Source organism: Haliotis cracherodii, unplaced genomic scaffold (genome assembly GCF_022045235.1).
Source record: "Haliotis cracherodii isolate W230 unplaced genomic scaffold, xgHalCrac1.p SCAF_13, whole genome shotgun sequence".
Taxonomy (NCBI): Eukaryota; Metazoa; Mollusca; class Gastropoda; order Lepetellida; family Haliotidae; genus Haliotis; species Haliotis cracherodii.
In genome coordinates, this window is record NW_027266268.1 from 39,679,675 (window position 1) to 39,707,437 (window position 27,763).

General features: G+C 41.3%; 3 protein-coding genes across 5 annotated transcripts in view; 2 read left to right on the forward strand and 1 right to left on the reverse strand.

Annotated features, from left to right (window-relative positions):
* The first annotated feature begins 15 nt into the window (after nucleotides 1-15).
* LOC139459927 (actin-related protein 2/3 complex subunit 5-B-like) lies at nucleotides 16-8,374 on the forward strand. Its single transcript, XM_071241660.1, has 4 exons — nucleotides 16-234; nucleotides 1,993-2,065; nucleotides 3,837-4,013; nucleotides 5,826-8,374. Exons 1-4 carry the CDS (start codon nucleotides 98-100, stop codon nucleotides 5,886-5,888), a joined length of 450 nt encoding a protein of 149 aa, XP_071097761.1. The 5' UTR covers nucleotides 16-97; the 3' UTR covers nucleotides 5,889-8,374.
* Nucleotides 8,375-9,504: 1,130 nt separating this feature from the next.
* On the reverse strand, nucleotides 9,505-18,734 carry LOC139459923 (FK506-binding protein-like). 3 transcript variants are annotated; one of them, XM_071241655.1, is made up of 2 exons: nucleotides 18,651-18,734; nucleotides 9,505-15,449 (listed from the first exon to the last, which is right to left on the reverse strand). In XM_071241655.1, exon 2 carries the CDS (start codon nucleotides 15,426-15,428, stop codon nucleotides 14,301-14,303), a length of 1,128 nt encoding a protein of 375 aa, XP_071097756.1. In that variant the 5' UTR covers nucleotides 15,429-15,449; nucleotides 18,651-18,734; the 3' UTR covers nucleotides 9,505-14,300. The 3 variants fall into 3 exon arrangements, with proteins under 3 accessions (XP_071097756.1, XP_071097758.1, XP_071097757.1); XM_071241657.1 differs by lacking the exon at nucleotides 18,651-18,734 and adding an exon at nucleotides 18,393-18,452; XM_071241656.1 differs by lacking the exon at nucleotides 18,651-18,734 and adding an exon at nucleotides 16,161-16,228.
* Nucleotides 18,735-18,979: 245 nt separating this feature from the next.
* Nucleotides 18,980-27,763, forward strand: part of LOC139459929 (golgin subfamily A member 1-like) — a 31,566-nt gene continuing 22,782 nt past the window's right edge. Inside the window, exons 1-5 of the mRNA XM_071241664.1 lie at nucleotides 18,980-19,241; nucleotides 22,388-22,523; nucleotides 23,494-23,600; nucleotides 25,606-25,690; nucleotides 26,867-26,941. Coding sequence (XP_071097765.1) covers nucleotides 22,406-22,523; nucleotides 23,494-23,600; nucleotides 25,606-25,690; nucleotides 26,867-26,941 — 385 coding nt within the window. The 5' untranslated portion in view covers nucleotides 18,980-19,241; nucleotides 22,388-22,405. The remainder of the gene's footprint in view (nucleotides 19,242-22,387; nucleotides 22,524-23,493; nucleotides 23,601-25,605; nucleotides 25,691-26,866; nucleotides 26,942-27,763) is intronic.

The window sequence follows — 27,763 nt, forward strand, 5'->3', positions numbered from 1 at the left end:
TTGTCGTTATCTGTCAAAACGAGGCTAGATCATTCTACTTCCGGGGTGTGATTGTGTCGGTGCTCAAGACATCAGTTTCCTGGAATTATTAGCAGCTATGTCGAAAAATACTGGTGCTAGCAAGTTCAGGAGGGTAGATGTTGATCAATATGACGACGATCGCTTCCAAGACGAAGATAACGATGTTACCGAGCAGGGACCAAACGAGGGGGAAGTGACAACACTCCTTACACAATATCCTTTGCAAATACCAGGCCTAATAGTTCATTTCTGAGTCACGAAATTCTGTATCTTATTCAGGAAAGAAATGTGACCAACCGTTTAAATCTTATTCGAACCTAAGTCTCTTGAGACAAAATATTTTATTGAAACATTTTGATCAGGAAGCAGCTTAGAATTTCACATCCTCAATGCTGTCTAATTAATGATGCCTCGAGGCAAAAATGAGTTCTCAACTCTGAGGTGTAATCAGAGACCCTATACTAGACTATATGGTCTCTGGTGTAATGTAATTTATTTTGTTGAAACATAATTACTAGAAACAAATATCTGTAGCATATTTGGAAGAAATCATGTTTCAAAATTCTAATCACATGTATTTCAGGGTAATTGGGAAAGATATTTATTACATGTTTGCATGTTTGTTATCTGTGGGGTTCAAGGAACCAGGTTAAGACATTAAACTCCATACAAAGCACATGCACTATGCTTTTCAGCACTAATGTTATTTTATTGACATCATTGCAATCTCATTAAAATGAGATATTTAACTCTGAAACCACCCTGTATGATTTGTTTGTTTGTTGTTTAACGCTGCACTCAGCAATATTCCAGCTGGCGGTCGTTTGTAAATAATTGTGTATGGACCAGACAATCCAGTCATTGACATCATGAACATCGATCCGCGCAATTGGGATCGATGACATGCATCAACAAGTCAGCGAGTCTGAGCACCCGATCCCATTAGTCGCCTCTTAGGACAAGCATACTCACCTTTTATGGCAATGCATGGGTTGCTGAAGATCTATTCTACCCCAGATCTTCACGGGCCCCACCCTGTATGAAGATCTGAAGACACCTCCATAGGAGGTCGTGTTCGGTGAACTTTCTAATCTGCCAGTCATTGCCAAGTTTACCATATCGTTTCTGGGCACCATGGCATCTACACCTAAAAGGGAGAAGTTTAGTTCTATGTCAGGTTTCTTTTGATAAAATCAAAATTCCTGCATTGAGGTGGTTAAGAAATGAAGCCAAATCATTTTAGAAAGCTGAACTCTGATTGACCGAGGAACCCTTCATGCTTCCTTCATTTGAATGTGCTGTAATCTTCTGTGTCCAAGATCTTCACACACAGAGGCAGCATATCTGAGTAAATGATCTGACTTTAATGAGATTGGAAGACATTGTTGATGTGCAGGAGGTAATTAAGTACATATGTTTTGGGGGGGCGGTCGGGTAGCCTAGTGGTTTAAGCGTTAGCTCGTCACGCCGAAGACCCGGGTTCGAATCCCGACATGGGTACAATGTGTGAAGCCCATTTCTGGTGTCCCCCGCCGTGATATTGCTGGAATATTGCTAAAAGCGGCGTAAAACCATACTCACTCACTCACTCACATATGTTTTGGTTTGGGAATTAAATACACCTGAGCTGTTTTGTTGAACATGTTGAAACCAAAATGTTTTTGTCAAGTTAGTAACAACTGTGTTGACCTTAGTTGACAAGAAATTCATTGGGAAATCCTATAAAGATCCACATTTTACATACTTTTTTCTAGATGATAAAAGTGATCCCGCTATTGATGAGTACATTAACTTAGAACTAGTGTTACTTTTGAACCTGGCTGATCATATTTACTTGTCTATAAGCAGGGCCACTACATTTTCATGTGACTCTATTTATCCATGTGACATTGATTGAAAAATGAATATTTGTCTGTTATTATTTGCTTCTTGCATGCCCCATTTTGGCAAATTTTGCTTAACTTTAGATACAGGAAAAAATGCAGATGCCCTAAGATTAGTTTTGAGTAGCGCTCCAGTCACCACAAAGAACCAGAATGTGAAGGTGAGAACGACTCCATGTTGGGATCAGCCAATTATATACATCTAAACTTGCATGTGTTCAACACTGAGGGGGTTGCTGAGGTTGGCTGCTGTAGTGTTTGAATTGAGGGCTCCCTTAAGAATGCTAAATTTTCAACTTTTAACAATTGTGTTAAGACAAGGACATCCAGACTTTCATGCTTTTTTTACATATCAAAAACATGTACATACATTAGCTATCTTTTTTTTAGAAGATTTGCCCAGTGGTCTGCGGTGCTGCAGCATGATGTGCAGGGTTGTGTCCCTTTGTTGTTAGGATCTTTTTGAAATCCAGATTTGCCCTGATTATGATTCTTGGTTTGGCAGCACTATTCCACTGCCTGGGGACCTCCCACATTATACTGACCCACCAACATCAAACTGAAATACTGTTCATAGCTGCATTAAGCAGTGAATCACTATTAGCCACTTGTTTGTCTGCTCCACTAAGCCGATAAACTGGATCAGGTGGCCAGACTCAATGGCATGGTGTCATCGTACACTGATTCCTCCCTTGAGACCCAGGTTAAAGGAGATCCCCCCTAACTGGAGACCCAGATTAAAGGAGACCCCCCAAACTGGAGACCCAGGTTAAAGGGAGATCCCCGTAACTGGAGACCCAGGATAAAGGAGATCCCCCCCAACTGGAGACCCAGGATAAAGGAGATCCCCCCCCCCCCCCCTAACTGGAGATCCAGGTTAAAGGAGATCTCCACCACTGGTGACCCAGGATAAAGGAGATCCCCCTAACTGGAGACCCAGGTTGAAGAAGATCCTCCCCCCCCCCCCTAACTGGAGACCAAGGATAAAGGGTCCGTGACATGGTTGATATAGTTTCATCATACACCGTTGACTTCGGCTCCACTAAGCCGATAAACTGGATCAGGTGGCCAGACTCAATGGCATGGTGTCATCGTACACTGATTCCTCCCTTGAGACCCAGGTTAAAGGAGATCCCCCCTAACTGGAGACCCAGATTAAAGGAGACCCCCCAAACTGGAGACCCAGGTTAAAGGAGACCCCCCTAACTGGAGACCCAGGTTCAAGGAGATCTCCATCACTGGTGACCCAGGTTAAAGGAGATCCCCCCTAACTGGAGACACAGCTTAAAGGGATATCCCCCTCCTAACTGGAGACCCAGGTTAAAGGGAGATCCCTCCTAACTGGAGACCCAGGTTAAAGGGAGATCCCCGTAACTGGAGACCCAGGTTAAAGGAGATCCCCATCACTGGAGACCCAGGTTAAAGGGGATCCCCCCTAACTGGAGACCCAGGTTAAAGGAGATCTCCATCACTGGTGACCCGGGTTCAAGGGATATCCCCCCCTAACTGGAGACCCAGGTTAAAGGGAGATCCCCCCTAACTGGAGACCCAGGTTAAAGGAGATCCCCCCTAACTGGAGACTCAGGTTAAAGGGAGATCCCCGTAACTGGAGACCCAGGATAAAGGAGATCCCCCCCAACTGGAGACCCAGGATAAAGGAGATCCCCCCCCCCCCCCCCCCCCTAACTGGAGATCCAGGTTAAAGGAGATCTCCACCACTGGTGACCCAGGATAAAGGAGATCCCCCTAACTGGAGACCCAGGTTGAAGAAGATCCTCCCCCCCCCCCCCTAACTGGAGACCCAGGATAAAGGGTCCGTGACATGGTTGATATAGTTTCATCATACACCGTTGACTTCGGCGTTATCACCCAACCCACTTACTCCCAGCCTGGCTGACTTCACCCTTGTTCAGACTGTGTGTGTATTTGTAGGAGCGTGCCAGCCAGATAGTTGTCCGGGTGCTGACATCCTTCAAGTCCAGTGAGGTGGAAAAAGCTGTGAAGTCACTAGATGCAAGGTCAATAGATGTGCTGATGAAATATATCTACCGTGGGTTTGAGAATCCATCTGAAGGCAGCAGTGCCGTCCTCCTCACCTGGCACGAAAAGGTTGGTGAAGTGAAGAATGTTTGATGAGTTTGCGAGTTCAGCCTCCGTTCCAAACCCCGAGTCCAATAAAGCGTATTTGTGTCCAGTGAGATCAGCAGATAGGGACCTGTGAAGATTCTGGGGTAGAATAGGTCTTCAGCAACCCATGCTTGCTGTAAAAGGCAACTAATGGTGGTCAGGCTCGCTGACTTGGTTGATGCATGTCATTGATCCCAATTGCGTGGATCGATGCTCGTGATATTAATCACTGGATTGTCTGGTCCAGACTCGATTATTTACAGACCGCCGTCATATAGCTGGAATATTGCTGAGTGCGGCGTAAAACAACAACCAACCAACCAACTTCTCCACAGGCTGAAATTAACTGTAAATAATGCTGTTCAGGCTAACGGATTCAAAGTTTTATGGCACAGGCTGTGTTTGATGGGATTCAGTCCCAAGAGATATCAACCTCTTGAGGCTATGGCAGAGGGGCACAGACGACCCAGTCAACGAAGGTGCCGCAATTTGCTGTGAAACCCATGATCGTGGGTTTGAATACCGATTCATGGTTTCAGGAATGCCCATGAAAAAAACAATCTCATTTAAGTCAGATGTATGTTCTCGCTGCTGTTAAACAAAGATCTGAGGACATCCCATTACAGCTCACATCAGAACGACCTTTTGCTGACCTTGACCGACCACTGAAATGACTAACAAGAAGTAGTCATCAGCCAATTAGAAAGCAGCTTTCTCGAGCTTGATGGCACTCGTTTCAACCTGGTGACTTCCATTTCAGACTTAAATATGTTGAAACAGTTTTCTATCAAAATTTTTAAAACTGAACAATGAACATTCCAGAATGTCTAATACTGTATATGGTTTAGATTGTATGGCAGTGCTTCCCACATACTATGCAACGCCTCCTCCGTTCAAATGTTTATCCCACGGAAGCGTGAAACAGCCGATAAAGTTGACGGAAACAGTCGAACGGGCCGTAACTGTCGTTCGGAATACAACGTTTTTGAGGTTGCATGATTAGAAAAGACATTCCCACTGTCACTTTCATGATCTGGTAAGCGACGCTTTGATTGGTCGGATGAAAGGTCGTTCTGACGTGAACCATGATGGGATTGATGAAAAACAAGCAAGACCGCACCATAGACGACCATGCAACCTGTGTCCCCATCCATTACTTGAGGTTCCCAGGCTTGATGTGGCTGGGATATTGATAAGAGCAATTTAAAACCTGCTCACCCAGTGACCCTAGGTATGCATCCAGTGCAAAATCATTGATTGTGTTGTAATTAGTTTGAAGAGTATGTTAGGGGTAAAGCTCTTCCTACGAATGAACACCTCCACATTAGGGCTGCAACAAATACTCTATATGGCGAATACGATTCGTATAATGAATATAGGGTAACGAATACAAATACTTATTCACGAATACAATAACAAGCCAGCAGTTGATGTATTATTTATGATATTCAGTGAAACAATAACAAAATAAATTATTTGACATGGCTTGTAAATTATTAATTTATTATACATTAATATACTTCACTTATCCAGGTACTAGTGTCTGCTCAAATATGACAATGACCAGTGACTAAAATACTGTCACTCAAGAAATCTATGCATATAATATGTTCTTATGGATATTTTAAGGGTCAGGGTATGTAAATGCACATGACTGCATATTCATGAATATTCGATTCTAGTGACCACGAATAACGAATTCAATTCATGAATGGATACAGTTCGATTCACGGAATATGAGAGTGAATCGTAACAGCCCTACTCATCATTGTCCCCCTGTTTTATCTGTTGCAGACGTTTGCCGTGGGAGGTTTGGGAAGTATAGTCCGAGTTATGACTGACCGAAAGAAAGTCTGAAGGAGGCGTCATCTGTCTGTGTCCGATCACTTGTCTGACCATGTCTTGACACAATGTGTCTACATTTGCATGTACAGTACACACTACACACATAAAGGATTCTGCTTGTATAACTATATACACCAAGATACTCTGATATAACAAAAACAGGTTTTATCATGAAAACATATTTTACAATGGTCGGTTTTGTTATCTAAACTTGTACAATTTTGTATTAAAGCTTACAAAGACTGTAAACTTTTATTTTAGAAATAAAACCTCATAAAAAAATGCTGCTATTCTGTTTCCATAATTTGCTCAATATATTACTTACTGAAGGTTCAACAAGAAGGACGTGGAACGTGGTTTGATAAATTGATATATTTTATAGGATTATTGTAACATTTACCAAAAAGGGCGAAGCATATGTCCAGGTTTTGATCAGTTCCAACTTGGTGAAGTAAATGACCAATCAAGAAACAATCATGAAAATGACCTAAGGAATTTCTTTTGTTCCCAAGTTTATGAGCAAACTTGCTTTCAAATAGTTGATAGTGTTTAGGTCGTGTTTGAAGGTAAGACTCTGATTTCCTCAGTGAATATTTAGAGCAAATGTTCCATGATAAAGTATTTTCCAAATCTGTTTTTCATATTTGCTTTTCTTGCAGTGATTAGTTTGGAGGAGCACACAAATTTCCTCAGCTGTCAGATTAAGTTTACCTCAAATATCGTAAACTGCGAGTCTCTACAGTTTGCTTTCAAACATGTATTCCAAGCTATTGAACAAACACAAAGATAGTTACAATGTGTTAGAATTGTTAACCATCTTGTTTCACCTGTGAAAGGTGAGATTGTACAGTCGTGCCCCGCTTATACGGACTTCAGATATCCGGAAACCTCGGTTCTCGGACGATTTTCATTCAAAACGAAATAATTACTATATAAATTTACCCGTATATCCGGAATTCAGTTTCCGAAACCGGACGGTCATTTTCATACACAAAACACTGAAATGCACACAAAATTGTCTCACTTATCCGGACAATACACTTCCTCTCGTGGTAATCCTTTGATTTGTGAGAAGTCAATTAACCAAGTGACACTGAGATACGTTTGAGACGAACTTGTTTATTGTACATACATGTAATCCTCTTCGATAAATATGGCGTTTGTGGTCAAAGTTGTGGAAGTATGGCCTGTCAACCAGTAAATGTAAGCGACACGCAGTGACAGCACGGTAAAAAAAAGGGAAATTTGTCTCTTTAAGGAAAAACACCTGTCAGCAAGTAACTCTTCCAGTAAGAAGCTGGTTTCAGTTATACGGAAATTCGTTTATACGGACGAATTGTGAAATGACGCAAGTGTCCGTATAAACGAGGCACGACTGTACAAACAAATACATGTCACTATTAATGCTTTTGATTATCACATTCTGTTTGTTTTATTACCTGTTTTTCGGATCACCCAATAAAAATGTAATGTAAAATGAAATAGAAAATGTTATTTTTTTATTATTTGAAAGTGAACAAAGATTAATATGGGAAGGGACGTACATCGCCGAATTATCAACAAGATATATTTGTTTTCACCAAAAAGATAAAACAAAAATGATATTGAAATGCAGCAACTGAAATCAATTGTTATGTGATATTATATTCAAACTGTGACCTTGAAACCTGAAACTACTGTTTTTCCATTCCACATGTTCATCACTGATATAAATGCTTTTATTAATTGTTTCTGCCATATAATTGTTTTTACCCCAAACTCCCCAGACCAAATACTGATAATGAAGGTCGCAGTATATTCATCATGGCTCGTTTACTGACAGGGGCGGTCGGGTAGCCTAGTGGTTAAAGCGTTCACTCGTCACGCCAAAGACCCGACTTGATTCCAGATATGGGTACGATGTGTGAAGCCTATTTCTGGTGTCCCTCTCCGTGATATTGCTGGAATATTGCTAAAAGCGGCGTAAAACCATACTCACTCACTTATAATAAGCGTGTCTGGAACTCAGCATCCTCTGATGAACTCGAAGTTTCTTCAGCCAAATAACTTCTTCATCATCATATACACTTGCCAAGTTAGCAGGCGGTGGAGTAGCCAAGTGGTTCTCTTGTCACACGAAATGCCTGGGTTCATTTACCTACTGGGTACAATATGTACAGCCCTTTCCTCCGTGATTTTACTGCACTATTGATGAAAGTGGCATAAAACCATACTCACTCACTCACAGATTGGCATACACTACTGTATATCACCGGCTATAGAAACTGGTGAAGTATTGAGGCTTGTAGGACAGTGTAAGATGTAGATATGTAGATCTAACTACAACTAGGGATAATCCTTGTTCGACTGACATCCATTCTGTGTGAAACAAAGTTTGTTTTCCGACAGACTTGTCACAGCTAGGTCTGTGCCCATCTTCATCATGTGATATCAAGTTTATCACAGAATGATTTTATATTCATGTTTTCCATATATCTGAATAAAATTATATGTATTCATATTAAGTCCTGTTTATTGTCAGCCATGCATGACTTACAGATGTGGTTGTGCAGACCACTGCATCTGACGAACCTGACGAATCTGGGGAACGGGATATTCTTGATTATTTACAGGATGCCGTCATATAGCTTGAATATTGCGGGGTGCCTATAACATATGACAAAATGATGTAGGAGGAAAGCCTGAAATGATGCAGGTCGTGGAGGTTAACACGTGTGCATGGGTATGGTGCGGTCAAACCTCGAAACAATCTGGGTGAATCTGGGATTCAAACCATAGATTCCTGCCACACCTAGGATATGCAATATGCCTCCCCTGGGATTCGAGTCATAGATTTCTGCCACACCTAGGCGACGCAACATGCCTCCCCTGGGATTCGAGCCATAGATTTCTGCCACACCTAGGCGACGCAACATGCCTCTCCTGGGAATCAAACCATTGATTTCTGCCACGCCTAAGAGAAACAAAATGCCTCCCCCTGGGGCATTCGAAAACAACCAGTGCATCCTTAGCAGCAGATGGAGCTCCTTAGGAATTCTGTCTTGGAAATGGTGGGTGAATTTCATTTTACACTTAGGAGGGATGTCACGACTACCATAGGTTGTGGATGCCATGAGTATGGTGTGGACCATCATAGGGTCATAATTGGGGCTAACAGGGATCCAACTCTGACCACCACACCGCCGAGGAACTAAACGATGCTTGGATCAGCATGAACATAGGATGTAGTAAATCTCACAAGACCCGTGTAGATCCAGGGTAGAAAAGGTCTTCAGCAACCCATGCTTGTCAAAAGAGGCGACTAACGGGGTCGGGTGGTAAGGCTTCTCGACTTGGTTGAAGCATGTCATCGTATCCCAATTGATTCTCATGATGTCAATCACTGGAATGTCTGGTCCAGACTTAATTATTTACAGACCGCCATCATATAGCTGGAATATTGCTGAGTGCGGCGTTACACAACAAACAAACATATCACAATGATGAAGTCACTGCAACAGTTTGGGAAGGTAGAACGCCTTCCAGCTACCGGTTCTTGGTATGGAAGCCCAAGTCATCCTTCACTCGACTGATGACGACAAACCAGGTGAATACAGGTGATAATTTATTAGTTAAAACAGAAAAACAATTATATTTTTTTGTTCAAAAATAGTTAAAGGCAGAGGATGTGAGCAGTATTTGTTGTTACATGATTGTCACAGGATGGGTGCGGGGCGGTCGGGTAGCCTAGTGGTTAAAGCGTTAGTCCGTCATGCCGAAGACCCGGGTTCGATTCCTGACATGGTCACAATGCGTGAAGCCCATTTCTGGTGTCCCCGGCCGTGATATTGCTGGAATATTGCTAAAAGCGGCGTAAAACCATACTCACTCACTCACTGGATGGGTGCACACAGAGTTAGTGAGGGAATGTCCTGGCGACCCACCAAGGCAAAATTAGTGAGCAACAATATTATGACCAATAGTAAGCGAGGCCATTCCACTACAATAGGGGTTAGATAACCAACAAGACCTACTCAGTAGATTGGAGACAATAAGGAGGGAGTGAGTTGGGTTGAATGTCACTTTTAACAGTACAGTGATTCCTGGATATACCGCTGTCATGGGGGTCTAAGATCCCGATCCCACGTTCTAGGAAAGAGCGTTGAAGAGATATATTTATTGCTGATGGTCACACTACGTAATGTTGGTAGTGAATAGAACAGTGGCGCAGTTATTTCACAGTGGCATGGGACCTGTAGATCTATGTTATACTGATTGTGGATGATGATTCAAAATGCTTCTACGCTCCAACAGGACTACGCGAACCTGTGGTCAGTCACATGATGTATTGTTTAATGACAAAACCTATCTAAACCTCTATGGTTATACTTCAAGTCACTAATATTCCCATTTCTTTCTGACAATGCACCCATTCCTTCAGACTTTTATATGTTTGAATAAAGATAAAACTTCATGCAGAAAACTTCAGTGTATGCATGACCAGATTATTTTATACGAGTATCTAAATACATTTTACCAGGGCTACGGTCAAACTTTTCCCAATCGGACAGTTTGTACCCATCTCTTGAGATCTACAGTGGGTACCCGGGTAGGGTCGGGTAGTAGGGGGTTGGGTACCAAGGTAGTAAATTTGGACTCATCCCAGCCCTAGAATCCACATAGAATGAATGCTTCCAACTGTCATAGGCCATAATCAGGAGCGATACAGACTTTCAACCAAGGCCATATTTAAGGCAAGCAACTGCAATGAATTATATAGGATGTGGATTTACTATTGACATAAATATGGTGGAGATCAATCTCATTATAATTAGATCCTTTGCACCGATACAATATCTCTGCGTGGTTATGTGCTAAACCCTCCATAGGAGGTCGCGTTAGGTGAACTTTCTGATCAGCCAATCACAATCAAGGCCGCTAAATTCTTGGAATGAGTGAGTGAAACGTTTAGAGCAGCATTTCCAAGTTTGTGTATGGAAATGAGGTGTCACTGGACTATATGAAACGGACCTGAGTTACAGAGGTGTCACTAAGGGAAAAAACAGACCTGGAGTTAAAGAGGTTAATAAAGTTTAACAGTTGTGGATTAACCAGACCTTGAGTTAAAGAGGTTGATAAAGTTTGAATGTTGTGGATTGAACAGACCTAGAGTTAAAGAGGTTAATATTGTTTCACTCAAGTGGATTAACCAGACCTGGAGTTAAAGAGGTTAATAAAGTTTCACTGGTGTGGATTAACCAGACCTGGAGTTGGAAAGGTTTCACTGTAGTGAATTTAGACGAGGCCACAGGTAGGCAGCAACGCATGACATCACGGCACCATGTAAACACAAACAACAAACAATATCTGTCACATTAATTAATCACAACATGCTTCCTAGACCAGTAAAATCTTAAACTATGACCAGTACATAACAATATTTATTCCTGTGGGCATAACAAACACAGTATCAGTAAACACTGCTAAATGATCAATTCTACCACGCAGTCCTTCGTGGTCACAAGGAGATCGTCAAGGTAACCACCATGTATTATGTCAAGTAGTATGCAAACAATTGCATTTCAATTCTAAAATCAGGCATGGTCAGTTGTTGACATTACACTTACATCAGGAAGAGAATTTATGGATTTCAACTTCTTTATTATGAGGAACACATCGTTTCGGAGTATATACTTACTCCTTCATCAGGTGAATGAATGCTGAGGCAGAGAGCAAGTAAATGTACATGTAAGAACAACAAAAGTAATAACTTAAGATAACAAAAGGTGGAAACTTAACGGAGTAAGCATATACTCCAAAACGTTGTGTTCCTCATAATAAAGAAGTTGACATCCATAAATTCTCTTCCTTAGGCTATAAAAGGTAACCAGACTATTATTTCTTTTTAGCCTTATGTGTATCACTTCCTAATGCCTTTTAAAGACTTTATTACACTTACCATAAACTACATTCATCACTAACACACTTATAACGAATTGAGCGATATAACAAACCTATTTCACAGTCCACTTGCTGTATATATGCTGTATATATGCTGTATATATGCTGTATATATGCTTATAACGAACTAGGGTTATTACAAACTAAAATTAGTGGGCCCTTTGAATTCGTTCTAGTTGGTTGGTTGGTTGGTTGGTTTAACGTCGCACTCAGCAATATTCCAGCTATATGACAGTTGTCTGTAAATAATCAAATCTGGACCAGACAATCCAGTTGTTAATATCATGAGCATCGATCCACGCAATTGGGATCGATGACATGCATCAACCAAGTCAACGATCCTGTTAGTCGCCTCTTACGACAAGAATAGAGTTTGTTATAACCGTAGTTTACTGTACTTTAAAAAGAAAACTTTTGTGATGTAAAGTGTTAATATTCATAATTGTTTTGGTTTTTTATGAATATTATGGCCACATATTAAAGTTGAGTTAGGTCCTGGGAAGCAAAATTAGCATCAGTTCTCAACAATAGAATGTGCTGGCAGTTATACTAAGCCGTCAATGGTTAACAGTTAAAGGTCAAGGCTTCACGTCTCACATGTTCAGGGTCACTCTTCATGATAACTTTTCCTGATGACAAAAGACTAAGAGGGCAGTGTTGTAGTTCTATCTTGTAATAGCTGCCTGCAATCAAGGTGACATGTTTTCAGTTTCATTTCATTTCTAAGGTCCACCTAGTCCTCACTTTGCTGTTGCAAATAACAGTAATTTTCTTAGTGGTATGCAATTGTGCGCATCTCACAGGAAGTGCAAGTCAAAACATAGGGCAACAGCAATGAGCACCTTGCAAGTTGTCTGCTTACATTGTATGCTTTATTTCATCAAACCATCAGCTGTCCATGGTATAAGTTTGTATATTTCATTGTCAGGAATCTAAGAAAGTGTTTTTGGTGTATAACAACCTATATTTTGTGGTAAAACAGTAGTCAAAATGTACTTCAGTGATTTCTCTAAAAAAGTAATCCTAGAAAAACCTGGAAAACATAAATTTGTCCCAAAAATGTTCGTTGGACATGCTGGATGTCCTGACAAAAATATGTGTTTTAAAAACAATTAAATGGTTGGTTTCCTCCACAGAAAGAAAGGAATAGGACCTTATGATTAAACTTGATAAAAAATTGTTCTGACCATCAGCATGATTAGGATAACAGTCAGACAATGACCAGGGAACATCCCGGTAAATCAGTCTAAAACCCTGTGTAACCATGGTAACACTAATGACAGGAAAACAAATCATAAGTTATGTCTTTGGCATAACGTAAAAAGAGACTTCTTTGTTTCTTTGTTTGTTGTTAACGCCACACTCAGCAATATTCCAGCTATATAGCGACGGTCTGTAAATAATCGAGTCTGGACAAGACAATCCAGTGATTGACATCATGAGCATCAATCTTCACAATTTGGATACGATGACATGCATCAACCAAGTCAGCGAGCCTGACCACCCGATCCTTTTAGTTTCCTGAGATGACAGGTATGGGTTGCTGAAGATCAATTCTAACCCGGATCTTCACTGGAGGTTCAGTCCTTCAGTCAGGGTATCTCAGTTCATCATGTGTGGTGTGACCTTCACTGGAGGTTCAGTCCTTCAGTCAGGGTATCTCAGTTCATCATGTGTGGTGTGACCTTCACTGGAGGTTCAGTCCTTCAGTCAGGGTATCTCAGTTCATCATGTGTGGTGTGACCTTCACTGGAGGTTCAGTCCTTCAGTCAGGGTATCTCAGTTCATCATGTGTGGTGTGACCTTCACTGGAGGTTCAGTCCTTCAGTCAGGGTATCTCAGTTCATCATGTGTGGTGTGACCTCCACTGGAGGTTCAGTTCTTCAGTCAGGGTATCTCAGTTCATCATGTGTGGTGTGACCTTCACTGGAGGTTCAGTTCTTCAGTCAGGGTATCTCAGTTCATCATGTGTGGTGTGACCTTCACTGGAGGTTCAGCCTTCAGTCAGGGTATCTCAGTTCATCATGTGTGGTGTGACCTTCACTGTTCCACTTGTGAAACATATGTGACTCAAAGTATGGTACTTCATTCCGAACACAGCCACATAATACATCACGCCAGGGTCGGCTGGGTAACCATGGTCCTTGATGTGTGATCCTCCAGACACATCTCTTTCACATCAAGTAACTTGACCAATTCCTATCACAATCAAACTGTTACCAAGGCAGCCCTCTACGTTCAGCTCCTAACAGGAATATTTAAGGAGCCAAACCTAAGATTTGGGGAGCCAACAGATATCTAAAACAGATATTGTCACCAGTTATCACTGGTCACCAGTCACCAATCAAGCCAAGTCAAGTCAGGAGAGTCTCTGCTCGACCCTCAACTGTAGCACAGCCAAGTCAGGAGAACATCTTGCTAAGTCGTGAAACCATCTTGCTGTCCACCTGTCTTTGCTCAACCCTCAACTGTAACACAGCCAAGTCAGGAGAACATCTTGCTAAGTCCTGAAGCCATCTTGCTGTCCACCTGTCTTTGTTTGACCTGCAGTTGACCTAGTAGCTGTAGCACAGCCTTGTTCTGGGGTTCAAGAGAGGCGACCATCTCCAGGTCTGATCTCGCTGAATCTGTGTCGTTAAAGAAAAGATAAGCTTGTCCTCGGCGATACAGTGCCTTAACATTCTTCGGTTCAATTTCTATAGCCTTAGAGCAATTCTGTACAACCTCACTGAACATATTCAGCTTCATCTGACAAGCAGCTAAGTTGGAGTAACACTGACATTTTAACTTGCAGTATGTTTCGAGCAGGTGCTCTGGAATACAGTCTTGTGGATGGCAACACACGAGATATTTCAACGCTTTGCTAAATCTCCTGAAGGCAAACTCTATGTTCCCGAGCTGAAATAAAACAGTTCCCTTCTCTTTGTGATGAGCAGCACGGCTGATCTTTTCTTCTGGAAGCAGTTGCCATGACAACACAGATTCTTGAAACGACATCAAATGGATTCTAAAAGAACATGTATCACAGACACCAGTTTGGTCATTGAGTGAGTTGATTTGTACCTGAATATCACACACCTCCCCTTCTTTCATTGTCTGTAGGCAGAGGTCGAGCTGTCGAGCGATATCAGTATCCCCCTCACCCACCATTATCACAATGTTATCCCCTATGCCATACCCAAGTTGTTCAGTAGTTAATATACATGAATTCAAAACTGCAATATTAACATTGCAAAGAGTTCCATCTTTTGGCACCAGCAGACCAGTTCCAGGAGACAGGATTAGTTTGGAGAATGTTTGGTAGTTCCTGACTGTTCCTGGCAGACACACGGCAGGGGAGACAGCACTGAAGCCGTTGACATCATTATGGCTGTTGTCTGGATGAAGCACACTGCTGCCATTACCATTAACACATCCACCATCACTGGCTTCAGACATGTCTCTGTTTTCTGTTGCCATGGCCACGGCAATGCCATCTTTTGGTAAGAAGCCAGTTTGGGTAGAAGCTAGGTCACACTCTAGGTAGGTGGGAATATCTGTTGCCATGGATTCCTCTGCCATCTCGCCATCCATGAACTGACATGGATCTTCCTCCTCTGCATCTACATCCATCGTGTCGAGTCACTCCTCAACCTGCCACAACAACATGGAAACTCATTTTACAACTTGATACAAAGGATTCTTGTCTTACAGATTTAATGTGCATACATTCTTACAGGCATGATAGGAAGTAAAGTTGGTTGGTTGTTTTGTTGTTTTACGTCGCACTCGGCAATATTCCAATTATATGACGGCGGTCTGTAAATAATCGAGTCTGGACCAGACAATCCAGTGATTAATATCATGAGCATCGATCCACGCAATTGAGATCGATGACATGCTTCAACCAAGTCAGCAAGCCTGACCATCCGATCCCGTTAGTCGCCTTTTACAACAAGCATAGTCACCTTTTACGGCAAGCATGGGTTGCTGAAGACCTATTCTACCCCGGAATCTTCACGGGTCTTTTGCCTAAGTGTAATCACTGACTGGCTGACAAACACGAGTTCCTTTCCCTGTTAGTGTTACCCAGGGAACTCTAACTTCTTTTGGTGACAAACATTTGTTTGTTGTTTAACGTCGCACTCAGCAATATTTCAGCTATATGACGGCGGTCTATAATTAATCGAGTCTGGACCAGACAATCCAGTGATTTACATCATGAACATCGATCCAAACCATTGGGATACGATGACAAGCATCAACCAATTCAGTGAATCTGACCACCCGATCACGTAAGTTGCCTCTTATGACAAACAACATGGTGTTGTTTCCATTGGGTGCAGATGATGCAGGTAATCTTACTTATTTTCATTAGTCTTGCTGAGTAAAAGCCGGGCCTCGCGTTCAGTTTGACAAGGGAGAGAACTCCATCGTATAGCTGTTGAGGGAAAAAATTTGTATGGAGGTCCGAATTGGACTAAAACTGGACATAATTCTACCTACCACTAAGTATGGCCCTTGTGATCTCCTAATAGTATTGGCCACATAGCGGAAAAATGTGCAGATGACTTCAGTCCCATTAAGTTATTAGTCACCATGAATATACAGATGATCTAATTCAGGTGGAAAGAAAGGTTACTTCGGAAACTGCGGGTTATATCGTAGTCCATTGATATATGGGGGTAAAGCAATATTAAAAAGATGCCAGAAGTAAGTATCAATGCGTTAATAAAATAAATCCTTATTTACAGCAGACGGTACATTCCGATGAAATTGAAATTGTTTACTAAGCGAGCACTTGCTGGTTACTGATTTCATTGATAGACAGCAGCTAAGAGGCGTGTCCCGCGTGAACTACCAGAAATCACAAATGCGACGAATGACGTGATACTATGAATGCAGTATAGCCTGCAACCTCGTGGTATCGCGGTACTTGTCATGTACGCTAAACAGAACAAAATGCACTCACTAACCTTTATGATTATTCGTGTTCTCTGTATCAGATATCATTCATTTTATCAAACAATGCATATTTTACTGATAAAAGTTCATTATTCACATTAGTAGCTCCGAGTAAAAGCCGGGCCTCGCGCTCTGTTTGACAAGGGTGAGAACTCCATCGTATCGCGGTACAGAGAAAAGTTGTGTATGGAGGTCTGAATTGGACAAAAAGAGGACATAATTCTACCAACCACTTGGTATGATCATGCATGACATCAGTGATTTGTCCAGACAAGTGCAAAGACAGCACAAGTAAAATTCTAAATGTGTTATCAGCAATAGGTATTCAATGCATTTTTACCGAAAAGTAAGAGAAAAATATTTTTGTAAGTCAACAACAAAATATCAGAAATGATATTTTAAGACTGTTTAAAAAAAATTGGATGACAATAATTTGTCACAAAATGGAAAAATGTTAAAAGTCCACAATAAATATATAAAAAGCACTCCTAGTATGCCCAAAGTATGTATTTATCTTTTGACTTCTAGTGAAGAACGTATTTCTAAGTTTGGCATTATGGCCCTTATGATCTCCCAATAGATTCTGGGCACAGAGCGGGAAAGAATGTGCGGACTACGTAACTTCCGTTACCTCATTAGTCTCCATGAATATGCAGATGATCTAGTTCAGGTCGATCGAGAAAGTTTACTTGGGGAACTGCGGGTTATATCGTTGGCCATTGATAGATGGGGGTAAGGCAATATTACAACAGATGCCAGAAATATATATTGACGGATTAATAACTCCTTACTTATAGCAGACCGAATATTCCGAGGAAATTGAAATTGTTTACGAAGTGAGCACTTCCTGGTTACCGATTTGCATTAATAGACAGCCGCTAAGAGGCGTGTCCCGCGTGAACTATCAGAAATCACAAATGCCGGAATACGATGAATGCCGCGGTACCATGCGGTCCGAGTATATAGCCTGCAACCTTGGGGTATCGCGGTACTTGTCATGTATACTAAACGGAACAAAATGCACTCACTAACCTTTATGATTATTCGTGTTCTCTGTATCAGATATCATTCATTTTATCAAACAATGCATATTTTACTGATAAAAGTTAATTATTTACATTAGTAGCTCCAAGTAAAAGCCGGGCCTAGCGCTCTGTTTGACAAGGGAGAGAACTCCATCGTATCGCGGTACAGAGAAAAGTTGTGTATGGAGCTCCGAATTGGACAAAAAGAGGACATAATTCTACCAACCACTTGGTATGATCATGCCAGACATCAGTGATTTGTCCAGACAAGTGCAAAGACAGCACAAGTAAAATTCTAAATGTGTGATGGGGGTAAGGCAATATTACAACAGATGCCAGAAATATATATCGACGGATTAATAACTCCTTACTTACAGCAGACCGAATATTCCGAGGAAATTGAAATTGTTTACGAAGTGAGCACTTCCTGGTTACCGATTTGCATTAATAGACAGCCGCTAAGAGGCGTGTCCCTCGTGAACTATCGGAAATCACAAATGCCGCGATACGATGAATGCCGCGGCACCATGGGGTCCGAGTATATATTGTTCATGACCCATGTGTAGATCTACTACTCGTTTCATACATGGGTAAAAAAACAACATACTTTTACTTGTATACAGCAACGAATGAGTGAAGAAGGGACGCAACTGATTGAACAAATTTGGCAAACTAGAGGCATACAAGCTGCGTTACTGACTGAGGTCATCAGGAGTGAAACAAACAGCTCATATCTGGGCCAGCTGATAATCCGGGTGGACTATGACCAGTGTCCAAAATAAATAATGACAGCAAGAAACTATTATTAAGCGATGCAGAACAGGTGCGGAGAGAAGGTGACATATGAATCATGACAAAATCTTACGCAAACAATCCAAACAATAGAGTATTTTATCATTGACTGGCAACAAATATTTGTTTGGAAACCTCTCAGAACCGGTGATCTCCCTTGTTTGTTTAAAATATGAAACGTGTTTCAAACGAAACATGAAGACTATTAATTCAAAAGATTCCTTTTCTGATATGTTGTTCATTTCAATCATTTCAGCTTTTATAATACAATATTTGAACTATATAAAGACTGATGAAGTATGGTTCATCCACACATATCACTTTTGGTTCACATTATTATTACCGTATTTCGGAAATGTTTACCTATTCAACAAAGATGAAATCATTTCCGGTTATCTGTCATGGCCGACTTGTTGAAGTTCCTGCCAGGCTGGCCAGATTTTTGAGGAATATGTCACAGTTAGGATTAATTCTTTGAAGTGTTATTCACATTTAGTTGCAAAAAAATACAGAGTGTGTATATCTTGTTGACTCGATCCAACACAAAATCTATGATCAACAGGCGTCTTGCAAACTAGGAAAACCGGTAGATTCTTCGGTGGACCAAGGAACGCCATCGCATTTGATGTAGTCTAGATGTCTCTGTCATTCATCTAAGAATCAGGTACTTGTTTATATAAGCATTATCTGTGTATATGTAATATTTTATCATTGATTCAATTCTATGTTTTTCGGAGTTATTCCATTTAATTTAATTACACCTCTTGCTTCAGCAACATGATCAATATTCTTGCAATTGATGGGCCTAGTTTAATGTGTTAGCGTTCATTACCAGGGAAACTTACCTCAACTATATTGGCAGTCCTCGCAAGTTTGATTTAAGTTAAGTAAAAAATAGTGGCAACAATGCAGTTTACCGGGCACAGCCCGAGCTCTACCATCCGCTCAATTACCTCGCTATAGCGTTACCATTGCTCATGCTCCAGTGACCCTCGCTTCATGATCTAATGTCCATTTTCTGTCCTTAGGGTTAGCTTGCTTAGGGCAAGGGTTAGCAGTAAATTCATATTTTTCAAGCGTTAATCCGGTTTATCTAATTGGTCGGTCATGTTGACAAAAACATTGGCGGGTGTGGTTTCAAGAAAAGATGAATTGGAGAGCAGACCGTGACATCACACATATGTGCAATTCACGTCACACATATGCGCAATTCATTGTTTACTTAATTACTCATGCGTGTTAATGGGGTGCTAATGACCCGTTAAACGAGCACTGATTACAGGTGATAGCGCTCGTGGTCCAGTGGTAGAGCTGATGAGCCGGCAAAGCCGTTTGAGCCCCCACAGCGCTCATTGGATCTGAAAAAGTGTGCCCGGTAAAGTGCACTACTCCCAACATAGTGCTCATTTACCTCTTCTTTAACTCTCAATAAACTTAATTAACTCACATATGCACAGATGTTAACAATCATGTGCGTGAGTGGTAGTCATATCTTCTCTCAAAACTCAAACTAAAAAAAGACATACATATTTACCTTGGGAACAAGGAAAAATGTGCCCCGAGCAAAATACAGTTATGATGAACTCTAAGGGACCACTGATTTTAGTTTGTTATAACCGCACAATATACAGCATTTCAACTGTCAGACATAAATATTTTCCTCACTCTAGTTGTCACATTGTATAGACAGAATATATCCACTTCAAAAGAAATGTGTACTCCCCTATGGAGGAATAAAAGCATATATAGCTTAATCACTGGTTTATTAGTGTTAATTAAGGGTGTAATTTACTGTAAATTGAGGACAAGTTGTGTCACTTGCCTTCAATTGTTTGTTGCCACCTTGAACAGATGTGCAAGGCCACGGAGGTTTTGACACTTGAACAGCTCAGAGATTTACAGTTCGTTAAAAACATAAACATTGTCGTTGACAGAATACACACTGTACCACAAAGAGAGTTTAATATTACTTTATCCATTATATCCCTATAGGCATATTTGTATATCCATCAAGTTTATATGATAAAATATACAGCCAATATCAGGGACAATAAACAAAACAGTTCGTTATATCTGTCAGTTTGTTGTAAGCGTGTTCATTATAAACGTAGTTGACTGTGGCACATTATTGCTGTGCCAAGTAAAGTGCAGTCATTTTGAGTATTTCTTTCTAGATTATGGGGATAAAATTATGTATTCTCTTTCTGATTAAATCCTCTTTGGGGCACTTATTGCATTTTCCAGGCTGCAGAAAATCTACATGACATGTTGTACTATTTGGTTCCAAATAAAATATTACCACACTAAAAAAAACGTTTTTTGTGTATGAAACTATGATGTACGACCACCCAAACAGGGCCTCACCCTATTTGGCGCCACACGCCAAGGGGAGCAACTCACACCCAAATCACTTTCCACATGTCATCTGTCAACTTAAGACGTACATGAGAGAGCTTAGATAATTTTTTCTGTCAACCAATCGATTGAATGATCACAAGAGTTAAAGACATGGCTGAACAAACTGTATGTGTTTATATGATGAAATATACAGCCAATATCAGGGACAATAAACAAAACAGTTCGTTATATCTGTCAGTTTGTTGTAAGCGTGTTCATTATAAACGTAGTTGACTGTGGCACATTATTGCTGTGCCAAGTAAAGTGCAGTCATTTTGAGTATTTCTTTCTGGATTATGGGGATTAAATTATGTAATTTATCTTAAATGTTATCCTGAGTCCTCATTTAGGAGCACTGGCTTCTTCCCCAATATCTGAGAGGGGCCTTCTCATTTTGCCACCACCTATTGTTTAGACTACTGTCTGATACTGTCTACTAATTTGCTGGCTTACATAATTGAGTGTGACGAGAGACCGGGCTACTGTCTGGAAGGACAGTTTAATTCGACTTTGAGGCAAAAGCCTCACATTTCTGAATGATGATTGTTTAGTGCAGACTATGTTTCTTTATGTCAAAAGGCACATATTAATTTCTTCAACCGAAATAAATTCTAATCTGCTGCAGAATGTAACAGCTAGCCATGGTAATGCATGGTTTAAAATGTATAGAAATTCTCTTCCCTAATGACTGGCACACCCTTCCATAGTCCAACATATGCATGGTCTATATGCTAAAACAGTATACATATGTTTGTGAGTGTCTGTCAGTTTTAGAAATATACAGTATGATCCTGCATATGAAGCAACCCCCCACTGTAAAAACTTACAATGTAACTATTAAATTGTATTTCTCATATATCTCCTGATTAATGTCTAACTTGGGCCTTGATAGTTACTGTCAGTCTAGTCATCCTGGTGACAGTTATAATGGTTCCATAGCTAGTTAATGGTCACTGAGGAAGTGGGATGGCCTTGTGCTTAAGGTATCTTAAACTAATATAGCTTACATATATTATGTCAGCTTGACCCCTCTGACCAGAAAAATTAACACACAACAAGAATCTATATTGTCTCAAGCCTTTGCAAGACCCTTAAAAAACAATATCTTTTCTGACAGAAGTAAATTCTTGAACATTATACTGTAAAATATTCACCCTGCTATTGAAACATGCTTGAAACAAAATCAGCATTTATTTCATGTACTTTTGTCCAACCGATCCAAAGAGCTTAAAGCCAAATTTATATTCAGAATACTGTGTTAAACAAATGTATATAATTTTAACCTACCAAAGTTAACTTGTTGGGAAAACCTCTATAAACCAGACAATGAAAGAGTGTGTTTTAATGATACTTAACTTATATGCTGATATTACTGAAATTAAATGTCGTTTTTCCTTTCCTTACTTTCTTCAGGACAGATAAGACACCAGAATGTTTGCAAAGTTGAAGAAAAGGATCAAGGATGAAAGCGGAAGTGTTGTGGACGGAGATAAAACCTTCCTGCCACCACCCTTTCCAGGACATGCCAGTCCAATACGGCGAAGTTCATGTAAGTTATTCATTCTTGCTAAAAAGTAACCATGGCAATGTGTTGCAGTAAAACTACAAATCCTATTGATGACTGATCTATAACCAAAACTTCTTACATTTTAATGCAAGTTGTTGTTTTTTCAAATTCATATAGTTTGTACCCTTTCTTGTTTGAGATGTATCAATTATTAAGTTGTTTTTCCTCCCCCAAGCAGGTTATTGTTCCCTTTTGTTAAGGTTCACCGGGATCGGATGGTCAGGTTCGCTGACTTGGTTGATGCATGTCATTGCAGAGCTCCAGATAAGCTGCGTATCTGTCTAAAATACACATCAGAAATGCAGAAATACGCAGTAAAATAAAATCCAAGCGTATCAGATACGCAACGAACATTACAGTTATGGTACAAAAATAAAACTTGTGCGTATCATCAAAATATTGTGAAGTAACCCTCTGTATTCGATTAGCAAATCAGCAACTTATTTTGAAATTATCAAACGGACATTCCGTCAACCTTGCCAAACTCCACGATGACAGTTACATCATGATCATTTGCCATCACACTTTATTGTGGAAGTATCATGGTATTTTTTAGTCCTATAAAGCTCTCGAACCCACACGACACCAGTTTGCAGGGACTAGATGAATAGTGTTTTTAGATATTTAACTTAAATACCCACATGTGTAAAAATTAGTGGGTAACAGAAATTTGAATACCCAGATAGAACTACTGATACCCAATGATTTTAAAATGCATACGTAAACTACCCACAACACCAAAAGCTTATCTGGAGCTCTGTCATTGTATCCCAATTGTGTAGATCGATGCTCATGAAGTCAATCACTGTATTGTCTGGTCTTGATCTCTGTCATATAGCTGGAATATTGCTAGGTGCAGCGTTAAACAACAAACAAACAAGCTTCATCGTACAACCTTTGACATGACTGTCCTGTTCTGGAAATGACATGATTTGACTTATCTCCCCTTCAGCCACGGCGACCTTGACCCAGAGTTTCAACAGGGATCCCTTCATGTCCGGAGACTCTGGAATGAGTGGAGCTGCATCCCCTGCCAGTCAGTCCAGCGAAGACTCTCCGGTAGGAAATACACTGTTAACTTACCTCAGTGGTTTCAGAATGACGAAGGGTGTTTGAAGTTGTCTGCTGTAGTGTGCAAATCAGGGGACCCGCTATGTATTTATTCTTTGACATTATGGCTCTGACAAGGTAGTCTCTCATTAAGATCCTGGACATACACTGTCCAAAAACTATAAGCCAAGTCTACCATACTATGTCAAGTTGAAATCTCTTCAGTATCTGAAAAGGAGATATCTCTGGGCCCTTTTGTGTGACATACAGGGTTTTACGCAACACAGAAATGTGTGTCTAGTATGCACAAATGTATAGAATGGACGCAGAAAGAAATATATATTGCATCTTGAGGGACGCACAATAATATTAATTGGACTAAATTCTTGACAAGAAATATAAAGTTTCTGTAATTAAAGTAATTATTGAATCTTAACTTCTTTGATAGGCATTTAGAAGTTGGAGTACTAAGTAATGATACAAATTTATGGATAAACAACTTAATTGTAATAAAGATGTTGTTTATCCATAAATTCTTATCCTTACTTATTGAATCTTATGCAACAGCATGCTACACCATTTCATTACTTTACAGGACCCTCATATATCCGATAAGGACACTTGAAATTAGTAACTGGGGTTTCCCTGGACCCCAAGTTCTGTAGGTCAAGGTAAACCCCTCTACATATTAAAAGACAGGTAGTTTCATTGCAGACACTTAATGTTTGTTTATTTATGCTTAAGGTCAAACACCAGTGGTGATGAGGATACTTTCTGTGTGTAGGGGAGGCTATTGAGTAGGCTGTTGTCATGGTGACAAGTTCCATGGGTCTGCTTCAGATGCCAGACTCGTCACGGGAGGAGGTGGTGATGACACTTTCTGTGTGTAGGGGAGGTTATTGAGTAGGCTGTTGTCATGGTGACATATTCCATTGGTCTGCTTCAGATGCCAGACTCATCACAGGAGGTGGTGGTGATGATACTTTCTGTGTGTAGGGGAGGTTATTGAGTAGGCTGTTGTCATGGTGACATATTCCATTGGTCTGCTTCAGATGCCAGACTCATCACAGGAGGAGGTGGTGATGACACTTTCTGTGTGTAGGGGGAGGTTATTGAGTAGGCTGTTGTCATGGTGACATATTCCATTGGTCTGCTTCAGATGCCAGACTCATCACAGGAGGTGGTGGTGATGATACTTTCTGTGTGTAGGGGAGGCTATTGAGTAGGCTGTTGTCATGGTGACAAGTTCCATGGGTCTGCTTCAGATGCCAGACTCGTCACGGGAGGAGGTGGTGATGACACTTTCTGTGTGTAGGGGAGGTTATTGAGTAGGCTGTTGTCATGGTGACATATTCCATGGGTCTGCTTCAGATGCCAGACTTGTCGCGGGAGGAGGTGGTGGTGATGACACTTTCTGTGTGTAGGGGGAGGTTATTAAGTAGGCTGTTGTCATGGTGACATATTCCATGGGTCTGCTTCAGATGCCAGACTCGTCACGGGAGGAAGTGGTGATGACACTTTCTGTGTGTAGGGGGAGGTTATTAAGTAGGCTGTTGTCATGGTGACATATTCCATGGGTCTGCTTCAGATGCCAGACTCGTCACGGGAGGGGCTGGTGATGACACTTTCTGTGTGTAGGGGGAGGTTATTGAGTAGGCTGTTGTCATGGTGACATATTCCATGGGTCTGCTTCAGATGCCAGACTCATCACAGGAGGTGGTGGTGATGATACTTTCTGTGTGTAGGGGAGGCTATTGAGTAGGCTGTTGTCATGGTGACAAGTTCCATGGGTCTGCTTCAGATGCCAGACTCGTCACGGGAGGAGGTGGTGATGACACTTTCTGTGTGTAGGGGAGGTTATTGAGTAGGCTGTTGTCATGGTGACAAGTTCCATGGGTCTGCTTCAGATGCCAGATTTGTCGCGGGAGGAGGTGGTGATGATACTTTCCGTGTGTAGGGGGAGGTTATTGAGTAGGCTGTTGTCATGGTGACATATTCCATGGGTCTGCTTCAGATGCCAGACTCGTCACGGGAGGAGGTGGTGATGATGCTGCTGAAGCGGACTGAGCAGTGCAAGAAGATGGAGTCTAAGATCAGTGGTCAGTAAGAGAAGTTGCACATTTTACACATAGCACTTAGCATTATTAATCAGTGGACATGCACTTTATCAGATACCTGTCTTCCTTTTTTGTCTGATGCTGCTAATATAGGTCTCATTGGTTACCCCCGTAGGCAGCACATTTCAATCAACATGTGATATTTTTCTCAACCCTGTCAGTATAATTTGTCTGAGTGGGATATCCATGTATGTCTAGCACTGTGATACCGGCACAAATCCGGACAAGTACAAGTCACCACATACACACATGCATGCATGTCACTATGTATGTGAAGTAATCATGGAGCGTGACTTTAAACCCCATTTCACCTCACCACACCTCACCTCAACTCAACTCAACTCAACTCAACTCAACTCACATCACTGCACATTACCTCACCTCACCTCACCTCACCTCACCTCACCTCACTGCACCTCACCTCACATCACATCACATCACATCACTGCACCTCACCTCACCTCACCTCACCTCACCACACCTCACTGCACCTCACATCACATCACATCACATCACATCACATCACCTCACCTCACTGCACCTCACCTCACATCACATCACATCACATCACATCACATCACTGCACCTCACCTCACCTCACCTCACCTCACCTCACCTCACCTCACCTCAACTCAACTCAACTCAACTCAACTCAACTCAACTCACCTCACCACACCTCACTGCACCTCAGCGCACATCACCTCACTCCAGCCCACCCCACCTCATCTCACCACAACTCACCTCACATCAGACTCGATTATTTAAAGACCGCATTCATGTAGCTGGAATACTGCTGAGTGCTGCGTTAAACAACAAACAAACAAAAATAACCGAGTTCCTAAAAAAACATATGTGGACTAGTGCAAATATCACTTCACACACACCAGTGTATTGTTGACGCCATCCAGTCTGCATTGTTGAATTCATTCAAATGTTACTGTGACGTAAGATCAGAATGACATCACACTGGAAATTCTCCCTAGACAAAGTAATAAACAATAAACTTAAGTGCCACCATGTTCAGAGTATGTGCAGTTCTCCCAACAACTGGGATGGAGTCTATTCATCATTTCGGACCAGTTTTCTGGACACCCATACAGAACAGTCCTTCATCACCATGTAGACATATGTGTAATCATGGTAACTGTATCCTCACAGAGTATGCAGCCCTCATTAAGGAGAAGAACAAGGCCATCGACCGGCTGGAGACTGAAGCGGAGAAACAGCAGGAAGGTAATGTCTCCTCCACAGTTAACTCTGCAGGCTGTCAGGTGGTACCTTCTGTCACAGGTCTCCTTTGGTGAAGCTTTGGATTCATGACCCGCAAAGATCTGGGTGAGAGTAGGTCTTCAGCAATCCATGCTTGCTGTAAAAAGCGACTAACAGGATCGGGTGTTCAGGCTCACTGACCTGGTTGATGCATGTCGTCCAATCCCAATTGCGTGGATCAATGCTCATGATGTCAATCACTGGATTGTCTGGTCCAGACTCTATGATTTACAGACCTTTGTCATAAAGATGTAATATCGCAGCAGCGTTGTGCAGTGTTAAACAACAAACAAACAATTCACAGGTTGTAAATGTGTTTTTCTTTATATTATATTTTTGCCATGTCCCAAAATTGTGTGTCAGAGGTTTCCTTTTTATGTGCTGTATGATGTCAGAGGTTTCCTTTTTATGTGCTGTGTGATGTTCCGTGACATGCTCCGTGACATGCTCCGTGACATGCTCCGCTACATGCTCCATGACATGCTCCACGACATGCTCCGTGATATGCTCCGTGACATGCTCCGCAACAAGCTAGGGACTCGTTTCACATTCAGCATCAGGGAAACACAGTGGTTTAGTCAGAGCTAAGAATTAAGATAAGCCATTAGTAGAACACTTAGTATTATTGTGCATAACTACCCAATGTAACCTGCAGACACATGTGTCTTTAGGATCTTTTCCTCGTCGTTTATGGACTCGACTGCAGAGAATAATTCAAAGAATTGTAGCATCATGCTTGCTGTAACTTAGATATGTACAGGTATCACTGTTATGAGGTTCTGAGAC

What these genes read in the sequence shown, in the direction of transcription:
- LOC139459923 (XM_071241655.1), bottom strand. Translation starts at nt 15,428, where the DNA reads ATGGATGTAGATGCAGAGGAGGAAGATCCATGTCAGTTCATGGATGGC.
- LOC139459927 (XM_071241660.1), top strand. Translation starts at nt 98, where the DNA reads ATGTCGAAAAATACTGGTGCTAGCAAGTTCAGGAGGGTAGATGTTGAT. An exon ending in GTGACAACACTCCTTACACA is followed by an intron (nt 235 to 1,992) that starts ATATCCTTTGCA and finishes AACTTTAGATAC; the next exon opens with AGGAAAAAATGCAGATGCCC. An exon ending in CAAAGAACCAGAATGTGAAG is followed by an intron (nt 2,066 to 3,836) that starts GTGAGAACGACT and finishes GTGTATTTGTAG; the next exon opens with GAGCGTGCCAGCCAGATAGT.